Source organism: Leucoraja erinacea, chromosome 4 (assembly GCF_028641065.1).
Source record: "Leucoraja erinacea ecotype New England chromosome 4, Leri_hhj_1, whole genome shotgun sequence".
Lineage (NCBI taxonomy): Eukaryota > Metazoa > Chordata > Chondrichthyes > Rajiformes > Rajidae > Leucoraja > Leucoraja erinaceus.
The window spans coordinates 5731740-5756071 of record NC_073380.1 but is presented as its reverse complement, the minus strand read 5'-3'; the positions used below and the strand labels follow the sequence as shown (position 1 = coordinate 5756071).

Here is a 24332-nt window from a genome sequence, read left to right as displayed (position 1 = left end):
CTTTAGTTTAGTTCAGTTTAGAGATACAGCGCAGAAACAGGCCCCTTAGCCCATCGAGTCTGCGCCAACCAGCAATCGCCCCGTACACTAGCACTACCCTACACAACCACTAGGGACAATCCTACATGACTACCAAGACAATTAACCTAGACCTGTTGGGAGAAAACCGGAAATCTCAGAGAAAACCCACGCAGGTCACGGGGAGAACGTACAAACTCCGTACAGACAACAGCCGCAGTCGGGATGGAACCCGGGTCTCTGGCGCTGTGAGGCAGCAACTCTACCGCTGCGCCACCGTGCATCCCTGTTGTATTTTCTCTTACATTGGGTAACTATAATTCAAGTATTCTGTGAACATGTTCCATCCTCAATTTATTCGTCTCATCATGAATACACAAGTAGATTCATTCATCATTTTTATTAAATATTTGCATATTGTCGTATGAAAGTAGACTTAAACGATTTAAAGAACATTCCAGTATAAACATAAAACCATATAACCTAACCAATGAATAATGCGATAATGAAATATTAAACATATATCATGTCATCGATTAAAGAAAAATCTGCAAAACGAGAAACAATATTTAACAATTCATTTTACAAATAGGGACTTTTTAAGGGAAATTTAAAAGAATTATAATAATCTGTCAAAGTCGGACTTGCCCCTCACATTCTTCATTGAAATACTTGCAGATAAGGAATTATTTCAAATGTAATATTTAAATAGGCAGTCAATGAAAACAAAAATAAATTGATATGTCGTTTCTCCAAATAGATTCAAAGAAACTTATTATGGAAGCACGTTTGGTGGACCAATCCCTTAAAGATTTTTTTGCATTATATATTGGGGCAGCAGAGTGGCGCTGCGGTAGAGTTGCTGCCTTACAGCGCCAGAGACCCAGGTTCGATCCTGACTGCGGGATGCCCTCAGTATGGAGTTTGCATGTTCTCCCAGTGACCAGGTGAGTTTTCTGCAGGTGCTCCGGTTTCCTCCCACATTCCAAAGACATGCGGTTTGTAGGTTAATTGGCTGGGTGGGCCGAAGGGCCTGTTCTATGCCGTATCTCTAAACTAAACTAAAGTGACGATAACTATTTCATACAGTAACAGTTATCAACTTCAATGTAGACAAAAAAAATCATACAATGTTTAAAATTCTCATTGATCTTGCACTGAAAACCCAGCGTGACAATTACTGAATGTTTCGTTTCAGTTTAGTTTAGTTTAGTTTAGAGATGCAGCACGGAAACAGGCCCTTTAGCCGACCGTGTCCGCGCCAACCAGCGATCCCCGCACATTAACAGGGACAATTTTACATTTACACCAAGCCAACTAACCTGCAAACCTGTACGTCTTTGGAGTGTGGGAGGAAACCGAAGATCTCGGAGAAAACCCTGATATATGGTATATGGACACCCTGATATATGGTGTATCTGTTTTGTAGTAAATGCCTACTATTTTCTGTGTGCTTAAGCAAAGCAAGAATTTCATTGTCCTATACAGGGACACATGACAATAAACTCACTTGAACTTGAACTTGAAAACCCACGCAGGTCACAGGGAGAACGTAGAAACTCCGTACAGACAGCACCCATCGTCAGGTTCGAACTCGGATCCTTGGCACTGTAAGGCATCAACGTTACCGCTGCACCACCATTAGTGCTGCTCATTAAATGGTCCTAATAAATATACATTGGTACAATGGTACAATGGTAAGATCTCTGCTGAAAATTTGATGGGGTTACTAAGTTTTTTAGTTAATTGGCAGAGTTGGCTAATTCAGTATTTTGAGACACCAGAACTCATTTCTCTTTTAGGCCCTTATTGACAACAAATTTAGGCCCCTATCTCAAAAAAAAAAGTGTTCTAACAGACCTCCACACACCAATACGTACAACAAATTATTTAAAGTATTAGCCTGCATAATTTATACAGTTATAAATTGAAGTTCAGAGTAAAATCAATAAACACTAGGCTGCATGAAAATGCATTATAAATCAGTAACTTCCATCATAAATACAACGTTTTATCAACATTAATATTAACAATATTAAAAAAGACTTGGTAACATTTTTCATAAATCATTTCTGGAAAAATATGTACAAAAATACATGATGGTCAACAGTGAGTTATTTGAAAAAGATAAGTTAGAAATATGCTGGTTTGTCCACCTTAATCCTTCGATAATATTGAATGGAATACAAAGTCACTACTTTAATTGTACTGGACATTACTGAGGCCGCACTTGGAGTATTGTGTTCAGTTCTAGTCATACTGCTATAGGGACTATGCCATTAAGTTGGAAAGGGAGCAGAGAGGAGGTGTACAAAATCATGAGAGGAATAGATTGGGTAAACACACAGTGTCTCTTGCCCAGAGTAAGGGAACCGAGAAAGACAGAAGTTTAAGGTAACAGGGGAAAGATTTAATGGGAACCTGAGGGGTAATTCTTTACACAAAGGGTGGTGGGTGTATGGAACAAGCTGCTGGAGGAGTTAGCTGAAGATAGATACAAAATGCTGGAGTAACCCAGCGGGTCAGGCAGCATCTCTGGAGAGAAGGGACGGGTGACGTTTTGGGTCGAGACCCTTCTTCAGACTGGAGTCAGGGGAGCGGGAAATGAGAGATATAGACAATGATGTAGACAGATATAGAACAAATGAATGAAAGATATGCAAAAAAGTTACGATGATAAAGGAAACAGGCCTTTGTTAGAAACATAGAAACATATAAAATAGGTGCAGGAGGAGGCCATTTGGCCCTTCTAGCCAGCACCGCCATTCATCATGGCTGATCATCCACAATCAATAACCCGTGCCTGCCTTCTCCCCATATCGCTTGATTCCACCAGCCCTTAGAGCTCTATCTAACTCTTTTAAATCCATCCAGTGAATTGGCCTCCACTGCCCTCTGTGGCAGAGAATTCCATAAATTCACAACTCTCTGGGTGAAAACGTTTTTTTCTCATCTCAGTTTTAAATGGTCTCCCCTTTATTCTTAGACTGTGGGGCCTGGTTCTGGACTCCCCCAACATTGGAAACATTTTTCCTGCATCTAGTCTGTCCAGTCCTTTTATAATTTTGTACGTTTCTATAAGATAACCTCTCATCCTTCTAAATTCCAGTGAATACAAGCGCAGTCTTTCCAATCTTTCCTCATATGACAGTCCCGCCATCCCAGGGATCAATCTCGTGAACCATCAATAGCAAGGATAGCCTCAATAGCAAGGATGTCCTTCCTCAAATTAGGAGACCAAAACTGCACACAATACTCCATATGTGGTCTCACCAGGGCCCTGTGCAACTGCAGAAGAACCTCTTTACTCCTGTACTCAAATCCTCTTGTTTTGAAGGCCAACATGCCATTAGCTTTCTTAGCTGTTTGCTAGGTGGGAACAAGAAGCTGGTGCGACTTGGGTGGGGGAGGGACGAAGAGAGATAGAAGAGAGATAGGGGTTACTTAAAGTTAGAGAAATTAATCTAGATTCATACCACTGGGTTGTAAGCTGCACAAGTGAAATTGAGGCCGGTACCATCAAAATGTTTCAGAAACAATTAGACAGGTACATGGATAGGGTAGGATTAGAGGGATATGAGTCAAACACAGGCAGGTGTGACTAGTGTAGGGCATGTTGGTCGGCGTGGGAAAGTTGGGCTGAAGGGCCTGTTGACACACTGTGGGCCTCTGTATCAAAAAATCATATTGAAAACCTTTCTTAGACGGACAATGGGGGGGAAATTCACCAGCACAGTAGTCGTGCTGTCAAAGTAGACACATCTGAAAGTCCAATTGATTCCAAGTATGCAATCTAATGTAGATTGATAAACCCAAACCGTCACAATAATAGCTTGGCAATGGAACAGCCGCCACTTCATCTGTGGCAACCGATACATTTTATAGCACGGAAAGGTCATGGCAAGATTTTGACCGCACTTTATAAGCCATCTTTTTGTTGTTTTTCGCGACCAGTCTGTCCAGGAATCGCCGTGCTTTCCTGGGGAAGCTCTCTCTCCTTTTGTACTGGGCCATTCTCTGCTCGATCACTTCTTTGGTGTCTCTCCTGAGCCGGACCTGTCGCACAATTCCTTCAAACAGCTCCTGGACGTTATGCTGCACGGCGGCGGAGGTCTCGATGAATTTGCAGTCAAAGACCACAGCGCAAGATCTCCCTTCTGCGGAAGGCAAAATACACTTGGTATCAACAGCTGTTCTACAGTAGCTGCGGACTTTTATACATCGGCGAGACCAAACGTAGACTGAATCCATGGAATTTACAAGGATGAAAGGGCATCTTATAGAAACATATAACATTCGTAAGGGATTGGACAGGCTAGATGCAGGAAAAATGTTCACCATGTTGGGGGGAGTCCAGAACCAGGGGTCACAGTTTAAGAATTAAGGGTCGGCCATTTAGGACTGAAATGAGGAAAAGCCTCTTCACCCAGAGAGTTGTGAATCTGTGGAATTCTCTGTCACAGAAGGCAGTGGAGGCCAACTCACTGGATGTTTTCAAGAGAGTTAGATTTAGCTCTTAGGGCTAACGGAATCAAGGGATATGGGGAGAAAGCAGGAACGGGGCACTGATTTCGGACGATCAGCCATGATCATATTGAATAGTTCTGGCTGGTGCTGGCTTGTAGGGCTCAATGGCCTACTCCTGCACCTATTTTCTATGTTTCTATGTTTCTAGACTGGGTGATCGTTTTGCTGAACACCTCCGCCCAGCCCGCCTGGACCTACTTAATCTCCCTGTTCCAAAACATTTTAATTCCCCTTCCCATTCCCAGACTGATTTTTCTGTCCTGGGTCTCCTCCATTGTCAGAGTGAGGCCAAATGCAAATTGGAGGAACAGCACCTCATATTTCACTTGGGCAGCTTACACCCCAGCGGGATGAACATTGATTTCTCTAACTTCAAGCAAACCCTGCATCCCCTCTCTCTCCGTCCCTCCCCAACCCTAGTCGTGCTAGTTTCAACGTCATCCTGCTGAGTCTCATTGTTTGCAACTTGTTTTCACCTAGCCACAGCTAACAATGGGCTCTCTCCTTTATCATTGTTACTTTTTTGCTTATCTTTCATTTATTTCTTCTATACCACCCTATGTCACCATCTATATCTCTCAGTTCCCATTTCCCCTGACTCTCAGTCCGAGGAGGGGTCTCGATCCGAAACGTCACCTATTCCTTTTCTCCAGCGATGCTGTCTGATCCGCCGAGTTATTCCAGCTCTTTGTGTCTAAAATACAGATCGAAGGAAGTTGCCCCAAGTCTCCTCGTGGCGATCCCTGGAAGCAATGACGTGAGTCACTTTGTGACGCGTCGGGCGACAATTCTGTCAACATGTTGGACGACGACAGAAGCCAACAGCGAGCTACATCGTCTGACACACGGGCAAACGAACTTGGCAAGACTAACCCCACACATGAGCTCAATCCCCAGTTAGAACAGAGCGCACATAACAACCCACTGAGTCTACATGCAAGCAGTGGCGGACTGGCCAGGGTGTCAGCTTGCCCGATGGCAAGTGGGCCCCTGATGAAGTGGGCCCCCTTTGTCTCCTGGCAACCAATATTTTTAGATCCAGTCCGCCACTGCATGCAAGAGCCATTTTGGCTTCATTGTACAGTCCAGCTGCAGCAGGCCGCAAAGGCCCACTGGCCCCTGAACACGAGGGACAATTTACAGAAGCCAATTAACCGACAAACCTGTACACGTCTTCAGAGTGTGGGAAGAAACCGGAACACCGGGAGAAAACCTAAGCGGGTCACGGGTAGAACGCACATACTCCGTTCAGGCGGCACCCGTAGTCAGGATCGAACCCGGGTCTCTGGTGCTGTAAGGCAGTAACACTACCGTTGTGCCACCGTGCCACTCACAGCTGCTGTTGACATTTTCCTACACAAGTTCACATAAATTCTTTATGTGAGGCTTCCTGGACAAACTGTGTTTTATGGACTGTAAACCCAATTAAATTAATGTCGATTCTTACAGCATAAACAGAGGCTCTTAGCCCAACTTGCCCAAAGCTGACCAAGATGCCCCATCTACACTAGTCCCACAATCCCCATTATTGGCCCATGTCCCTCAAAACCTTTCCTATCCATGTTCCTGCCTAAATGTCTTTTTAATGTTGTTATAGTACCTGTTCCATGTACCCCACCACCCTCTGTCACGGTGGCGCAGTGGTAGAGTTGCTGCCTTACAGCGAATGCAGCGCCGGAGACCCGGGTTCAATCCCGACTACAGGTGCTGTCTGCACGGAGTTGTACATTCTCCCTGTAACCACGTGGGGTTTTCTCCGAGCTCTTCGGTTTCCTCCCACACTCCAAAGACGTACAGGTTTGTAGGTGAATTGGCTTGGTGAATGTAAAAATTGTCCCTAGTGGGTGTAGGATAGTGTTAATGTGCGGGGATCGCTGGTCAGTGTGGACCTGGCGGGCCGAAGGGCCTGTTTCCGCGCTGTATCTCCAAACTAAACTAAACTAAACTCTGTGTGAAAAGCTGCCCCTCACCTTTCCTATTAAATATGTCCTCTCTCACCTTAAATCTATGACCTCTGCTCCTCGATTGCCTTACTCTGGGCAAACGACTCTGTGCATCTCTCCGATCTATTCCTCTCATGATTTTATACACCTCTACAAGATCACCCCTCATCCTCCTGCGCTCCAAGGAATAAAGTCCTCGCCTGCTCAACCTCTCCCTGTAGCTCAGGCCCTCGTGTCCTGGCAACATCCTCGTAAAACCCCTCTGCACTCTTTCCACCTATACTGCAGGTTAGTTACTTTTAACTATTAAAACAAGGAAGCTGAAGAAATAATCCTTTTTGATCGGTCTCGTGAATGCAACTAGAAATTAAGCTTCAACTAAACCGCGAGCTGGAATGAACTGCAGATGCTGGTTTAAACCGAAGGTAGACACAAAATGCTGGAGTAACTCAACGGGACAGGCAGCATCTCTGGAGAGAAGGGATGGGTGACGTTTCGGGTCGGGACCCTTCTCCGACCAGAGTTAAACCCACGGATTTACTGATGCTTCGACTTCTCTGAGTAATGTTCATGCAGTCATCAATAACATTTTCATTTTAAGGTGCCCACATTAAGTCGAGTATCACACAGTAAATTACATTTTACAGCGCTGATAACAGACACAAGGGCCAGCGCAGACGTCATTCTGCACGAGCACGACAAAGGCTATAAAAATGCAATCAATATTTTGATGCAAGAGGTTGGGGTGGAAAGGTTACTCAGTGCAGGGAATGGAAATCTCTGAACTTTGAATAGCGGTACAATTTCTTTTAATATCTACTTTAGTAAGGCACCAGCCCCTCAGAGTAATACCACCAAAAAAAGGCCGCTCCAATAATGTAGCATTTTCTTAATGCAGGTTGGACAACCAGAGGTTCATAAGTGATAGCAGAACTAGGCCATTCGGCCCATCGTTTCTACTCTGCCATTCAATGGGGATCTCACTTAAACATATAAGATTGTTAAGAGCTTGGACACGCTAGAGGCAAGAAACATGTTCCCGATGTTGGGGGAGTCCAGAACCAGGAGCCACAGTTTAAGAATAATGAGTAACCATTTAGAACGGAGACGAGAAAACACTTTTTCTCACAGCGAGTGGTGAATCTGTGGAATTCTCTGCCTCAGAGGGCGGTGGAGGCGGGTTCTCTGGATGCTTTCAAGAGAGAGCTAGATAGGGCTCTTAAAAATAATGGAGTCAGGGGATATGGGGATAAGGCAGGAACGGGGTACTGATTGGGGATGATCAGCCATCATCACATTGAATGGCGGTGCTGGCTCGAAGGGCCAAATGGTCTACTCCTGCACCTATTGTCTATTGTCAATCATGGCCGATCTCTCTTTCCCTCTCAACCACATTCTCCTGCCACCCCCTCCCCCCCACAACCCCTAACACCCAAACTAATCAAGAATCTGTCTATCTCCGCCTTGAAAATATCCACTGAATTGGCATCCACAGCCTTCTGTGGCAAAGAATTCCACGGATTCACCACCCTCTGACTGAAGAAATTCTTCCTCATCTCCTTTCTAAATGTGCGTCCTTTTATTCTGAGGCTGTGCCCTCTGGTCCTAGACTCTCCCACTGGAGGGAACATCAAATCTAGAATACCAGATGAATTAAGAAACGTGTGTTTAAGAAGGAACTGCAGATGCTGGAAAATCGAAGGTTGACATAAGTGCTGGAGAAACTCAGCGGGTGCAGCAGCATCTATGGAGCGAAGGAAATAGGCAACGTTTCAGGCCGCAACCGTTCAGAAACATACCTGCCACGGAGACCTCCCGACAACGCACGAGGTCACACTTATTCCCGACTAATATAATCGGAATATCTTCGGCCTGTCGTATTCTCCGGAGCTGAATGCGAAGCTCGGAAGCTTTCTCAAAGCTTGCTCTGTCCGTGATGGAGTAGACAATAAGATAGGCGTCGCCTATCTGCAGACAGTGATCCTGTACCCAGTTATGTTCATCCTGTTGCCGAACACAAATGCACATAAAAGCATCAGAATCCATACCTTTCCTGGGTTTAATCGCCAGACACAACAATTAAATCTTTTACAAGTTACAGCACAATGAAAATAGCTAGATCCTCACATGGAAAGTCTACACAACGGAAACTGCAGAGTGCATGTTTACACGGATTTTGTGTGGAATTCTCTGCCTCAGAGGCCGGTGGAGGCCAGTTCTCTGGATATTTTCAAGAGAGAGCTAGATAGGGCTCTTAAAGATAGTGGAGTCAGGGGATACGGGGAGAAGGTAGGAATGGGGTACTGATTGGGGGTGATCAGCCATGATCACATTGAATGGTGGTGCTGGCTCAAAGGGCCGATTGGCCTACTCCTGCACCCATTGTCTATTGTCTATTGCATGTAAGAAGTTTCATGTATTTTGTGTTTTTATGTGTGTGGGTGTATGTTGTGTTTTTGTGCGTTTTTAAGTTTTTATGACTGTAGGCAGATCAATTTCCCTCCTGGGATAAATAAAGCTCGATGGTATCGTGTCGTATCCTACTCAATTGATCCGTTGCATTGTAAGGCTGGGCGGCACGGTGGCGCAGTGGTAGTGCTTCCTCACACGGGTGCTGCCTGTACGGTGTTTGTACGTTCTCCCCGTGACTGTGTGGGTTTGCTCCGGGTGCTCCGGTTTCCTCCCGCATCCCAACGTCATGTTGGTCAATTGGCTTCTGTAACTTGTCCCTAGTGTGTGTCGGAAAGGAGTGGTGTGCGGGCCATCGCAGGTAGGCATCGCTTGCTGGGCTGATGGGCCTGTTTCCACGCACTATCTCTTAAACTAATATTCCTGGTGTAATTTCCGCATATGAAAATGTCCACATTCACCACAAATGTAACTCTTTCCTCTAGATAGAGACAACAAGCTGGAGTAACTCATTGGGACAGGCAGCATCTCCCTAGAGAAGGAATGGGTGACGTTTCGGGTCGTAAAAGGGTTTCGGATTTAGAAGAGGGAATTAAACGTGACATCTCCAAGTTTGCGGATGACACAAAGCTGGGTGGCAGTGTGAGCTGCGATGAGGATGCTATGAGGCTGCTGGGTGACTTGGATAGGGTTGGGTGAGTGGGCGGATGCATGGCAGATGCAGTATAATGCGGATAAATGTGAGGTTATCCACTTTGGTGGCAAGAACAGGAAGACAGATTATTATCTGAATTGTGTCAGATTAGGAAAAGGGTAGGTGCAATGAGACCTGGGTGTGCTTGTACATCAGTCACTGAAAGTAAGCATGCAGGTGCAGCAGGCAGTGAAGAAAGCTAACGGCATATTGCCCTTCATTGTGACAAGATTTGAGTTTAGCACCAACGAGGTCCCTGGTGAGACCGCACCCAGAGTATTGTGTGCAATTTTGGCCTCCTAATTTGAGGAATGACATTATTGCTATTGAGGGAGTGCAGCGTAGGTTCACCAGGTTAATTCCGGGATGGCGGGACTGACATATGTTGAAAGAATGGGTCAACTGAGCTTATATTCACGGGAATTTAGAAGGATGAGAGGGAATCTTATAGAAACATATGTATAATTCTTAAAGGAATGGACAGATTAGATGAAGGAAAAATGTTCCCAATGTTGGGGGAGTCCTGAACCAGGGGTCACAGTTTAAGAATAAGGGGTAGGCCATTTAGGACTGAGATGAGGAAAAACTTTTCCACTCAGAGAGTTGTGAATCTGTGGAATTCTCTGCCACAGAAGGCAGTGGAGGCCAATTCGCTGGATGTTTTCCAGAGAGATAGATATACATCAGCTCCTAGGACTAACGGAAGCAAGGGATATGGGGAGAAAACAGGAACGAGGTACTGATTTTGGATGATCAGCCATGATCATAATGAATGGCAGTGCTGGCTTGAAGGGCCGAATGGCCTACTCCTGCATAATTGTCTATTGTCTAAACGCACAATCAATTACATATAAAGGCACAATACATGGTTTAAGATCAAGAATGAAATAAAATCAGTGTCTTACAAGGAGACAACTATTCCAATGTGTCCATAGCTGGGATTGGTAGTGTGTCATGCTAAACCGTATGTTTGATAAGACCAAGATGATTTTATTTTCAGAGTCATTAATCCGCTAAAGAAATTTATACATAAGATTTCTTACGACGATTTGTAAAGTATCGACTCCTGAAGCCACAAACATTTCACTTGCACTACACCATCTAGGTCTGTTATGTAATATTCTCGTGACATCATTACAGCCTTCCTGTATCTGTCATTGTTTGGTTTAGCTTAAATGGCCGGCATGTGTTTGTCCTTTGTAGAAATCTTTTTTTTCCTCGCAAAATCTACGTCAAATCACACGTTCCAAAAATAAAGCTGCTAAATGGGTGGTGCCCTTGCGTTGGGAAATTGCTGTTGTGCTTTAGCCCATGTGAGTGAGTAAGTACATCAGATGCTGGTTGTGTGAGCTCACAGAACAGCTGCTCATCCACCTGCAGGCTAGTGCATTGGCTCCGCCACTGGGTACTCACTACACATGCTGCCATGGAGATGAGAGGCAGGGAGGAGGCAGGGAGGGAGAGGGAGAGAGAGGGAGAGAGAGAGAGGGGGAGAAGGAGAGGGAGAGGAAGAGAGAGGGGGAAGAGGGAGAGAGGGAGAGAGAGAGAGGGAAAGAGAGAGAGGGAAAGAGAGAGAGGGGAGAGGGGAGGGAGAGAGAGAGAGAGAGAGGGGGAGAGGGGGGAGGGAGGGAATGGGGGAGGGAGAGGGCTAAGAGAGAGGGAGAGAGGAGGGGGAGAGGTAGAGAGGGTGAGAGAGAGGTCATGGAATTCGCTACCTCAGAGGGTGGTGGTGGCAGGTTCTCTGGATGCTTACAAGAGAAAGCTAGATAGGGCTCTTAAAAATAGCAGTCAGGGGATATGGGGAGAAGGCAGGAACGGGGTACTGATTGTGGATGATCAGCCATGATCACATTGAATGGCGGTGCTGGCTCGAAGGACCAAATGGCCTACTCCTGCACCTATTGTCTATTGTCTATTGAGAGAGGGAGAGAGAGGGAGAGGGGAGAGGGGAGGGAGAGATCGTAAGAATAAGAGAAGCAAGCTAGAGAAAGAAAGGAAGAGAGGATATAGAGAGGGAGAGAGAATGAGAAAACAAGCATGAGAGGAAAGAGAGAGAGAGCGAGATAGGGAGAAAGGGAGAGAGAAAGAATGAGCAAGCAAGAAAAAGAAATGGGGAATGAAAAAAAGCTAGAGAGAGGGTGGGAGTGAGGAGAGAGAGAATAAGAGAGAGCAGGCAAGAGGAAGAAAGGGAGAAGGAAAGAGAGAGAAAGTAAAAAAAGAAAGGAGAGAAATAGAAAAAGATAGGGAGAGAAAGAGTGAGAAAAAAAGAGAAAGAAAAATAAAGAAAGGGAGAGAGAAAGACAGAGAGAAAGAGAGAGAGAAAGAGAGAGAGAAAGAGAGAGAGAGAGAGAGGGAGAAAGAGAGGGAGAAAGAGACAGAAAGAGAGAGAGAGAAAGAGAGAGAGAAAGAGCAAGCAAGCAGAGGGGAATTGGAAGAGGAAGAACAACATTATCTGGAGAAACAAGGAACTGGAGAGGCTGCTTTACAAAAAAAGCACAAAGTGCCGGAGTAACTCAGCGTGCAACACACAAAGTGCTGGAAATGATCTGAGTGGCTGACAGTGGGAAGAAAAGGTTTCGACAGCCCTGGAAGGCAAAGGTGATCTGATCAATTGGGCAGAAAATTGAGAACTGGAATTTAATTTGAGAGTGTGAGGTGATGCACTGGGAGAGGATACATCAGGTCAGGGCGTAACTAATAAATGAGTGGAAAAATCAAACAATCTGCTGATTCTGCAAATCTGAAATAAAAACACAACCTGTAGGAAATGTTCAGCGAGGTGGCGCAGCGCTAGAGTTACAGCCCCACTAGCACCAGAAACAAGCCCTTTGGCTCACCGAGTCTGTTCCTACCAGCGATCCTCGCACGTTAACACTACCCTACACCCTCGAGGGACAATTTACAATTTTACCGAAGCCAATGAACCACAAACCTGCACGTCTTTGGAGTGTGGGAGGAAACCGGAGCACTCGGGCAAAACTCGCGCAGGTCACGGGGAGAATGTACTGTAAACTCTGTACAGACAAGCACCTGTTGTCAGGATCGAACCCTGGTGCTGTAAGGCAGCAGCTCTACCTCTGAGCCACTGCGTCGCCCTGTAATTGTGGCGTAGTCAGAGCTCAGTAAAGATTCAACTGAACCGCCCTGTTCTTCTACTCAATATCACTACTCTCCCACTTGGGCATCGTTTGCGCGTCCCGCAGATGGCGTGCAAGGATTTTGTACATCCCAAAATCCTGGGGCGCAGTGCGTCACCATGCACCATGCGCACGTAATTCGCACCATGCGCGTCGCGCGTCATGACGCGTAAATGAGGTCGCGTAAATTACGTGCAAATGACGCCCAAGTGGGACGGGTTCTTTAAGAAGCTCAAGCTCCCAAAAGCGTTGCTAATCACTCTAACATGCCTCGCCTCCAAAAACCTATTCACATGAACCGTCAGGCCCATTCTGTTCCTGCCTGCCATTAAAAACAATGCCAATACATATTTTTATACATTATAATAGAATTAGGCCATTCGGCCCATCGAGTCCTTCAGCCATTCAATCAAGTCTGATCTCTGCCTCCTAATCCCATTTTCCTGCCTTCTCCCCATAACCCTTGACACCTGTTCTAATCAATAATTTTTCCAGGCCCTGCCTTAAAAATATCCACTGACTTGGCCTCCACAGCCCTCTGTGGCAATGAGTTCCACAGATTAGCTACCCTCTGACTAAAGAAGTTCCTCCTCACCTCCTTCCAAAAAGAGCGCCCTTTAATTCTGAGGCTGTGACCTCTGGTCCTAGGCTCTCCCACCAGTGGAAACAGCCACTCCACATCCACTCTATCTACGCCTTTCATTATTCTGCGAGTTTCAATGACGTCCCCTTCCACAACCTTCCAAACTCCAGCGAGTAGAGAGTCAAACGCTCATCATACGCTATCTGTATTATCTGTGTCATCTCTTTCCATGCCGTCTGCCAAAATACACTGGTTTACGCTTCACAGTCAACTCCATTAACTAGAAATTCACGTGCAGTTTTACAGCACTGCGCACCGCCCGGGCCAATAATAACTGAAAATTGTGCTCATATAACTCTCATGTTCGGACAGAGCTAAATATTTTACATCGCAAATATTTGTTCCACATGCAAGCAGGTGTGTTATCTTGGCAGGTTAAGAAAGGCATAGAACCTGTGATTTTCCTGGAGCTATAAGGTAGTTAACTGATAATATTAGCTTTACATACAGTACATAATAGGGATCTGTAATTACATTCTGCTTGGTAAACTATGACTCAAATGAAAGGAAATAATTATAATACCTTGTTTTCCCATGTATCCATTACCATAAGAGTTGTCCCCTCACCATCGACTGTAATCATTCGTTCATAGATGTCTTCTACAAAGAATGAAGAAATGGATATTTATAAAAAATCAACTCACTATAGAAATTCATCATTAAATCAGAGTATTATTCTGCTTATTAATCATCACTACAGAATTATTAAATTGATTGACTAACTGACTGGGGTGGGAGATTGCAACCTTCACGTGGTCCGCCTTGTCTCGACGAATGCAATCAACCTGGCGTGCACAATCAAATAAGATCAAACAGAACAAGTTGTCCCACAGCTTTAGGCTGTGCACGCCATACGCAAGGAGAAGAAGATTGACATCGATCGATTGATCGGTTGATCGATGCATGGATCGAACGAACAAACGTACGAATGAATGAATGAATAAGTTTATTGGCCAAGTATGTACACATACAAGGATTTTGCCTTTGTGCTCCGCTTGCAAGTAACAACATGACACACAGTGCGAAAAATATACATCTTCTAGATGCACTGGGACGCATCCTCGGTGATGTGACCTGGGGTCATCGGGTGTTTCGGGTCTCACAACATCAGACACCCTCGCCCAGGCGACCCAGCCGGGGTTGATCAAGCTCCGACTTGCGTCCCAGCAGCAACCGCCCACGGATCAGCCATCTTAGTAACTACTCTGCAGGGGTTGGGAGACTCTAGTGCGTGGAAACACTGGGCTCTGTGAGGTGAGTCCTGGCCGGGCTCCTCCACAGTAAACGATGAAGAATAAAACATAAAACTAAAACATTAAGAATAAAACATTATAGTTTAAACATGTGAATGAAATAACACGTGAATGAATGAATGAATGAATGAATGATTGAATCAATGAATGAAAGATACAGCACAGAACGAGGTCCTTTGGCCCACGAGTCATCAATCGCCCGTTCACACACGCTCTGCGGTGTCCCACTTTCGCGTCCATTCCCTGAACACTGGGGGCAATTTACAGTGGCTAATTAATATGCAAACTAGCACGTCCCTGGGATGTAGTGGGGGGGGGGGGGGGAGCTGGAGCTTCCAGAGGAGGCCCGAGCTGTTCACAGGGAGAACGTTCAAACTCGGCACTAGGATCTCTGCTTCCTAATCCCATTTTCCTGCCTTCTCCCCATAACCCTTGACACCCGTTCTAATCAAGAATTTGTCTCTCTCTGCCTTAAAAATATCCACTGACGGTCTCCACAGCCCTCTGTGGCAATGAGTTCCACAGATTAACTACCCTCTGACTAAAGAAGTTCCTGCTCACCTCCTTTCTAAAAGTGCGCCCTTTAATTCTGAGGCTGTGACCTCTGGTCCTAGACTCTCCCATCAGTGGAAACATCCTCTCCACATCCGCTCTATCTATGCCTTTCATTATTCTGTAAGTTTCAATGAGGTCCCCCCTCAACCTTCTAAACTCCAGCGAGTGGAGGCCCAGTGCTGTCAAACGCTCATCTTATGCTAACCCACTCATTCCTGGGATCATTCTTGTAAACCTCCTCTGGACCCTCTCCAGAACCAGCACATCCTTCCTCAGATATGGGGCCCAAATATGCTCACAATATTTCAATTGCGACCATACCAGTGCCTTATAGTGACTCAGTATTACATCTCTGTTCTTGTATTCCAGTCCTCTTGATAGAAATGCTTCCTTACTACTGATTGCAAATTGTGAATCCTGCACCAGCACTCCCAAGTCCCTTTGCACCTCCGATTGCTGGATTCTCTCTCCATTTAGATAAGTTATATTCATAAGTTCATGAGTGATAGGAATAGAATTAGGCCATTCGGCCCATCAAGTCTCCTCCGCCCTTCAATCGTGGCTGATCTATCTCTCTCTCCTAACCCCATTCTCCTGCCTTCTCCCCATAACCTCTGGCACGCCTACTAATCAAGAAACTATTTATCTCTGCCTCTGAAAAATATCCATTGACTTGGCCTCCACAGCCGTCTGTGGCGAAGAATTCCACAGACTCACCACCCTCTGACTAAAGAAGTTTTTGTGATTGCAAGTTAATTTGTCTTCTCGTTCTATCAGCTTCAAAACATCTCACAAGCACATTGTAAAAACATTATCTGCATGCTTCTCCTGTTAGTCATTGAGTTGAACCAATAAATACCGGAGTCTTGTTAAAAGCAGGTGAAATTCCTTATCTGTGAACCATATTCAGGGTTACATCAACCTCAGAGGCCTGAGGTTAGGGTGGGATCTGCACTTCATCACCATTTAATGGCGAAACCTGGAATGTTTTAATTGTTTCTCCTCAATCGGAAATGTAAATGTGATCGCATTCCTGTCACTTGCATGCAGAGACTAGATCACATTCTTCTTCGTAATTAGTATCGTTTAGTTTAATTCATTACTGTCATGTGTACCGAATAAGGTTGCCAATTTTCTCACTCCCAAATAAGGGACAAAAGGTCAAAATGAGGGACAAATTCCCGACGGCAATTCGTTGACCGACTCGGCCGTGGCTGGGTGAATGATGAGTTTGCCCGGGGCTGGACTGCACACAAAGCCCAGCCGGCGGGCCCGCTGAGGAGTTTTGGTCCGGGCCGCGCGACGTCGCACGCAAAGTCCGTCACCCCATCCAACTCGTGAACCGATGATCGGCCATGAGAAGGTGGGGTGGTGGTGTCGGCGGTAAGCGAAGGTCCGAAGGTCGGACAGCTGGCCGGGCTGCCGACCGATGGGGCCACGGGCGAGGCGAAGGCGTTCCGCGAAACGATCACCCAGTCTGCGTTTGGTCTCGCCGATGTATAAGAGTCCACATCTTGAACACAGTAGATGAGGTTGGAGGAGGTGCAAGTGAACCTTTGTCTAACCTGAACAAAACGTCGGTGTCTCTGGACAGAGTAGGGGGAGGAGGTATACGGACAGGTGTTGCATCTTCTGCTGTTGCAGGGGAAGGTACCTGGGGAGGGGGTGGTTTGGGTGGGAAGGGATGAGTTAACCAGGAGGTTGCGAGGGGGAACGGGGAGGAGGAAAGGGGAGGAGATGGGAAAATGTGGCTAGTGGTGGGATCCTGTTGGAGGTGGCGGAAATTCAAGAGCATTACATGTTGTATGTGACGGCTGTGATGGGGTGGACAGTAAGGACTAGGGGGACACTGTCTCTGTTGCGAGTGAGGGCCTCATCTATGATGGGAGAGGGGAACCCCCGTTCCCTAAAGAATGAGGACATCTCGGATGTCATTTGAAGCAACTGCTGTTAAATGTTTAGAGCGTTAAAATGAACTGTATTAATAAAAAGAAAATCTCTTGCTTCCCCTTATAACCAGAATGTACTTTATTGCAATTTATTGGGGTGGCACAGAGGTAGAGTTGCTGCCTTACAGCGCCAGAGACCCCGGTTCGATCCTAACTATGGGTGCTGTTTGTGTGGAGTTTGTACGTTCTCCCGTGGCCTGTGTGGGTTTTCTCCGGGTGCTCCGGTTTCCTCCCACACTCCACAAAGATGTACAGGTTTGTAGGTTTATAATTGACTTCAGTTAAAAATTGTAAATGGGCCCTCAAATGTCGGATAATGGTAGTGTGCGGAGATCGCTGGTTGACTGAGTGGGCCGGATGGCCAGTTTCCATGGGAACAGTAGAGGAAGTTGCTGCTCAAATAGGCAACGCATCAGTATTCTCCGTTCTGGATGCCAAGAGATCGCTTTGGCAGATTCCATTGGACGCAGACCCACGGAGTAACTCGTGTTCAAGAAGGAACTGCAGATGCTGGAAAATCGAAGGTACACAAAAAAGCTGGAGAAACTCAGCGAGTGCAACAGCATCTATGGAGCGAAGGAAATAGGCAACGTTTCGGGCCGAAACCCATCTTCCGCTGAGTTACTCCACGCAGTAACTCAACTGATCAGGCAGCATCTGTGGTGAGAATGGGGCGGCAACGTTTCAGGTCGGGACCTTTCTTCAGACCGATTGTAATATATTTATAATTGCATGGAAGCGTGTTAAATTTACATTACAAATGCATTGAAGATCGCTAACAAGAAATGTAGAAATAATGAAGCTAAAGGTTGTGCGCTCAGATAGGGTGAGGTTGGAGTGTCAGAGCGGCACAGTAGCACAGCAGTAGAGTTGCTGCCTTACAGCACCAGAGACCCGGGTTCGATCCTGACTCCGGGTGCTGTCGGTACGGAGTTTGTACCTTCTCCCCATGACCTGCGAGGCTTTTCTCCGGGTGCTCCGGTTTCCCCCCACACTCCAAAGACGTACAGGTTCGTAGGTTACTTAGTATCATTGGTATCATTGTATATTGTCCCTAGCGTGTGCAGGGTATAGTGTTAAAGTGCGGGGGGATCGCTGGTCGGCGCTGACTCGTGTATCTCCAAACTAAACGGAACCAAGAGGAGCAGAGGAGACAAGATGGCTGATGTTGCACAAGCAGCTGGAAATGAAAAAAAATGTCCAGAGAGGGTAGAGGGCCGGCAGGGAAAGGTAGATGGGGATCCAAGAGAAAGGGAAAAGTTGGGAATGGGAGAAAGGAGTGTCTGAGGGTGTAGAGATGTGAAGTCAACTTAAATTAAGTCGTCAATTTAGAAGGATGGGTGGGGATCTTATTGAAACATATAAGATTATTAAGGGATTGGACACGCTAGAGGCAGGAAACATGTTCCCGATGTTGGGGGAGTCCAGAACCAGGGGCCACAGTTTAAGAATAAGGGGTAGGCCATTTAGAATGGAGATGAGAAAAAACTTTTTCTCTCAGAGGGTTGGGAATCTGTGGAATTCTCTGCCTCAGTAGGGCAGTGGAGGCCAATTCTCCGGGTGCTTTCAAGAGAGAGTTAAGGGCTTGCCATACTTGGGCGTCATTTGCGCGTCATCATTTACGAGTCACGACGCACGCGTGATGGCGTTGGCAGTGACCCGCGCATCATGAGCAACTACTCGTGGATAAAAACTGTTTTTATGTCTGGCTGTGGCAGCTTTGACAGTCCGGAGTCGCCTTCCAGAGGGAAGTGATTCAAAGAGTTTGTGGCCAGGGTGAGAGGGGGTCAGAGATGATCTTACCCGCTCGCTTCCTGGCCCTTGCAGTGAACAGTTCGTCAATGGAGGGAAGGTTGCAGCCAATAACCTTTGAGATGTGGCAGGGTAAGGCGTGAAAATGACAGATCAAAGCAGACACTGGTCAAGGAAATGTAGAATGGTTCACCGTTAGCTGAGGGGCAGGTGACAACGAGTCAGCAAAATTAATCATGTGGACACTAGGATGGGGGAGGGACGGAGTGAGAGGGAATGCAGGGATTAATTGAAGTTAAAGAAATCATATCCATGCTGCTGGCTTGTAAGCCGCCCAAGCAAAATAAGAGGTGCTGTTCCTCCAATTTGTGTTTGAAGAGGTCTCGACCTGAAACGTCCCCCATTCCTTCTCTCCACAGATGCTGCTGTCCTGCTGAGTTACTCCAGCACTTTGTGTCTATCTTTGCTGTAAACCAGCACCTGCAGTTCCTTCCGACATTTTTTTAAAGTAGCTCTCATAATATGGGTTTGCTGGCAAGACCGAGCATTTATTGGCCGCGGTGAGCAGTGTTTCTGCATCATTTGAACTTCGACAACCCGCACTTCAGTTTTATTACAATGTTGATAAGCTAACACGGAAAGCAAGGCGTATTTTTATGTCTTTAGTTTACTTTAAGTTAGTTTATTGTCACGTGCCAGTGTCCCATAACGCCTGTGATTTAGACGAGGGAATTAAATGTGACATCTCCAAGTTTGCAGATGACATAAAGCTGGGTGGCAGTGTGAGCTGCAATGAGGATGCTGTGAGGCTGCAGAGCGACTTGAATAGGTTGGATGAGTGGGCAGATGCATGGCAGATGCAGTATAATGTGGATAAATGTGAAGTTGTCCACTTTGGTGGCAAGAACAGGAAGGCAGATTATTATCTGAATGGTGTCAGATTAGGAAAAGGGGAGGTGTAATGAAACCTGGGTGTGCTTGTACATCAGTCACTGAAAGTAAGCATGCAGGTACAGCAGGCAGTGAAGAAAGCTAATGGCATGTTGGCCTTCATTGCGAGAGGATTTGTGTTTAGGAGCAAGGTGGTCCTACTGCAGTTGTACAGGGCCCTGGTGAGACCGCACCTGGAGTATTGTGTGCAATTTTGGTCTCCTAATTTGAGGAAGGACATTATTGCTATTGAGGAAGTGCAGCGTAGGTTCACCAAGTTAATTCCCAGGATGGCGGGACTAACATTTGATGAAAGAATGGGTCGACTGGGTTTATATTCACAGGAATTTAGAAGGATGAGAGGGGATTCTTATAGAAACATATGTATAATTCTTAAAGGATTGGACAGGCTAGATTCAGGAAAAATGTTCCCGATGTTGGGGGAGTCAGTTGACGAGAATGTCCCATGTATGCAGAGGAATCAACAGTTTCAAAGCACTAAAGTCTTGATAAAGTCTGTACAAGTTTATCAACTACCCAGATGATCTAAGAGTTATCCAGTGATGCCGCCTGTCCCACTGAGTTAATCCAGCATTTCGTGTTTATCTTCTGTGTAAACCAGCATCTGCAGTTCCTTCCCACACACTGACACAATTACAGAATGACCTATACACCACCTCAACCAAACACGCACATACAAGGAGTGGGGCCCATGCCCTCTGGTAGTCCCGGCTCACCGCTGCGGTCATCAAGGGGACCCGCGCCGCGAGAGTGAGGAGGGACCCGCGTGAAATCAACGAGGAACATGGCGGGCCATTTGGAGGAGTGAGCTGGACCATCAAGGAGCGAGGGGGGGGGCGGTGGAAGCTCCCGGTGAGCGCCGTGAAGCCGTCCAAGAGGGGGGGGTGCTGGAGATCGGACAGGCCGCCGAGAACAAAGAGGGTCCCAGCGGGGGGTGGGGGGTCCGCCGAGAACAAAGAGGGCCCATCGGGAAAGTAATGAACACTTTGTAACTTAGTCTGCCCCCGATAAGTGGCCGATGTTGGGGGAGTCCAGAACCAGGGGCCACAGTTTCAGAATAAGGGGTAAGCCATTTGGAACGGAGACAAGGAAACACTTTTTCCCAGAGAGAGTGGTGAGTCTGTGGAATTCTCTGCCTCAGAGGCCGGTTCTCTGGATACTTTCAAGAGAGAACTAGATAGGACTTAAAGATAGCAATCGGGGGATATTGGGGATGATCAGCCATTATACATTGAATGGTGGTACTGGCTCGAAGGGCCGAATAGCCTACTCCTGCACCTATTGTCTATTGTCTGTTGTCTATTGACTTCTTGCATACCTCGTGTATGGTACGCAAAATAAATAATTCCGCTGTGACTCGTCACGTACGTTAATAAAGTATCAATCAAAATTAAAAATGCAACAATGGTAGAAAATGCTGGAATCATTCAGCAGGTCAGGCAGCATCTGTGGAAGATGAAACAGTTAACATTTCGGTCTGGGAACCTTAGTCCGAGCTGAGTTCTGTCAAATCTCCCCAGAATCAAAGCATGAAGCATTTTTCCTTCCAAAGACGCCTGAACTGTTGAGTGTTTCCAACATTTCCAGTTTCTATTTTTAATTTCGAGCATCTGCACATTTTCGATTTTCCTTAAAATCCAACATCAGCTGCAGCCAAACCTTCCAAATGGAAATGCCTCATGGTCATGTTGTACTGGCTCTGTTCCAATATTCAAACTGTATATCGGAATCTGAAGAAGGCTCTCGACCCGAAACGTCACCTGTCCATTCCCTTTAAAGATGCTGCCCGACCCGCTGGGTTTAGTTTAGTTTAGTTACAAATGCAGCACGGAAATAGGCCCTTCGGCCCACCGTGTCCGCACAGACCAGCGATCCTCCCATACACTAGCACCATTCTTACACACACTAGGGACAATTTACATTTATACCAAGCCAATAAGCCGACAAACCTGTGCATCTTTGGAGTGTGGGAGGAAACCGGGGCACCTGAAGAAAGCCCACGCAGGTCACGGGGAGAACGTACAAACTCCATGCAGATGGTCAGGATCGAACCCGGGTCTCCGGCGCTGTAAGCGTGTAAGGCAGCAACTCTACCAATTACATTTTGCCACCATGTTTTATTTCCGCATAGTGTACACATTCAGGAACCAATTGTGTGCAGTTTTGGTTCCCTAATTTGAGGAAGGACATTCTTGCTATTGAGGGAGTGCAGCGTAGGATTACAAGGTTAATTCCCGGGATGGCGGGACTGTCAGATGCTGAGAGAATGGAGCGGCTGGGCTTGTACACTCTGGAGTTTAGAAGGATGAGAGGGTATCTCATTGAAACATGTAAGATTGTTAAGGGCTTGGACGCACTAGAGGCAGGAAACATGTTCCCGATGTTGGGGGAATCCAGAACCAGGGGCCACAGTTTAAGAATAAGAAGTAAGCCATTTTGAACGGAGATGAGGAAACACTTTTTCTCACAGACAGTTGTGAATCTGTGGAATTCTCTGCCTCCGAGGGCGGTGGAGGCAGGTTCTCTGAATGCTTTTAAGAGAGATCTAGATAGGGCTCTTAAAGATAGTGGAGTCAGGGGATATGGGAAGAAGGCAGGAACGGGGTACTGATTGGGGATGATCAGCCATGATCACATTGAGTAGCTCGAAGGGCCGAATGGCCTACTCCTGCACCTATTGTCTATTGTCTATCATGCTCAAGAAATACCGCATGTAGGAATATAGATAGACACAAAATGCTGGAGTAACTCAGCGGGTCATGCAGCATCTCTGACCCGCTGAGTTACTCCAGCATTTTGTGTCGATCTATAAATACCACCATCGATTACAAAAACCACTTACATGGAGTGGTTGCCTGCTGTTCTAATAGAGAGCCGTCTTTGTTTACACAGCTGTAACCATATAACTATTACAGCAGAAACAGGCCATCTCGACCCTTCTAGTCCGTGCCGAACACGTATTCTCCCCTAGTCCCATATACCTGCGCTCAGACCATAACCCTCCATTCCTTTCCCGTCCATATAGCTATCCAATTTATTTTTAAATGATAAAAACGAACCTGCTGGAAGCTCATTCCACACAGCCACCACTCTCTGAGTAAAGAAGTTCCCCCTCATGTTACCCCTAAACTTCAGTCCCTTAATTCTCAAGTCATGTCCCCTTGTTTGAATCTTCCCTACTCTGTGAGAAAAGCTTATCCACGTCAACTCTGTCTATCCCTCTCATCATTTTAAAGACCTCTATCAAGTCCCCCCTTAACCTTCTGGCCTCCAAAGAATAAAGACCTAACTTGTTCAACCTTTCTCTGTAACTTAGTTGCTGAAACCCAGGCAACATTCTAGTAAATCTCCTCTGTACTCTCTCTATTCTGTTGACATCCTTCCTATAATTAGGCGACCAAAATTGTACACCATACTCCAGAATTGGCCTCACCAATGCCTTGTACAATTTTAACATTACATCCCAACTTGAGATGTCAAACCTAATCACTGCTTTTAATTGTCAATACTTTCAATGGAAGTATTCTGAGGGCCGGTTCTTGCTGACAGCAGCGGTTCCTATTTTAAACACATACCCACTGATTAAGTCTCAGTACTCCCTAACAGGGCAGCACGGTGGCGCAGCGGTAGAGTCGCTGGCTTACAGCACCAGAGACCCGGGTTCGATCCTGACTACTGGTGCTGTCTACACGGGGATTGGACATTCTCCATGAGACTAGCGTGGGTTTTCTCCAGGATCCCCGGTTTCAGCCCACACTCCAAAGACGTACCGGTTAATTTACAAGTTGCCCCTGATGTGTGAGGGTGCTAATGTATGGTGGGTCGAAGGGCCTGTTACCACAAGGGCCTTTAAAGCAACTTTAAAGTCTAATGTAACAGAGTGTTAGCAAGATATAATGGGAAATTATATTCTTATTAAAACAGAATTATTATTAAATTACATTAGTCATACAGCGTGGAAACAGGCCCTTCGGCCCAACTTGCCCACACCGGACAACATGTCCCATATACACTAGTCCCACCGGGCTGTGTTTGGCCCATATCCCTCTAAACTCGTCCTATTCATGTACTTGTCTAATTGGTTCTTAAACGTTGCGATAGTACTTGCCTTAACTACCTCCTCTGGCAGCTTGTTCCGTACACCTACCACCCATTACGTGAAATGAAATGAAATGATTCAATTTATTGTCATTGTCAGTGCAGTTAACGAAATGCATTTTTAGCCTCTCCTCTGGCAGCTCGCGGTTGCCCCGCCACGTACATTCCACCCAGGCAAATTGGGTGAAAAAGTTGCCCCCTCACAACGACAGTATGCACTCCAAGCTATTAAATACCTTCTGGTCACCCCCCGAACTCTTAGCCCATTGTGCTATCTGTGCCCAAAAAGTTACGCATCTATTAAAGCTCCCTCATAAGTCCTGTGCTACGCATCTAGCTCCGGTGCTCACTACGTTATTCAACCTCTCCCTGGACAAGTCCGTGGTCCCTGCCTGCTTTAAAA

General features: G+C 46.2%; 1 protein-coding gene across 1 annotated transcript in view; it reads right to left on the bottom strand.

Annotated features, from left to right (window-relative positions):
* Positions 1-2019: 2019 nt before the first annotated feature.
* The window catches only part of LOC129696116 (GTP-binding protein GEM-like), a 37588-nt gene continuing 15275 nt past the window's right edge, over positions 2020-24332 (bottom strand). Inside the window, exons 3-5 of the mRNA XM_055633582.1 lie at positions 13895-13971; positions 8288-8492; positions 2020-4175 (exon numbers count right to left, since the gene is read on the bottom strand). Of these exons, the coding sequence (XP_055489557.1) occupies positions 3898-4175; positions 8288-8492; positions 13895-13971 (560 nt within the window). The 3' untranslated portion in view covers positions 2020-3897. The remainder of the gene's footprint in view (positions 4176-8287; positions 8493-13894; positions 13972-24332) is intronic.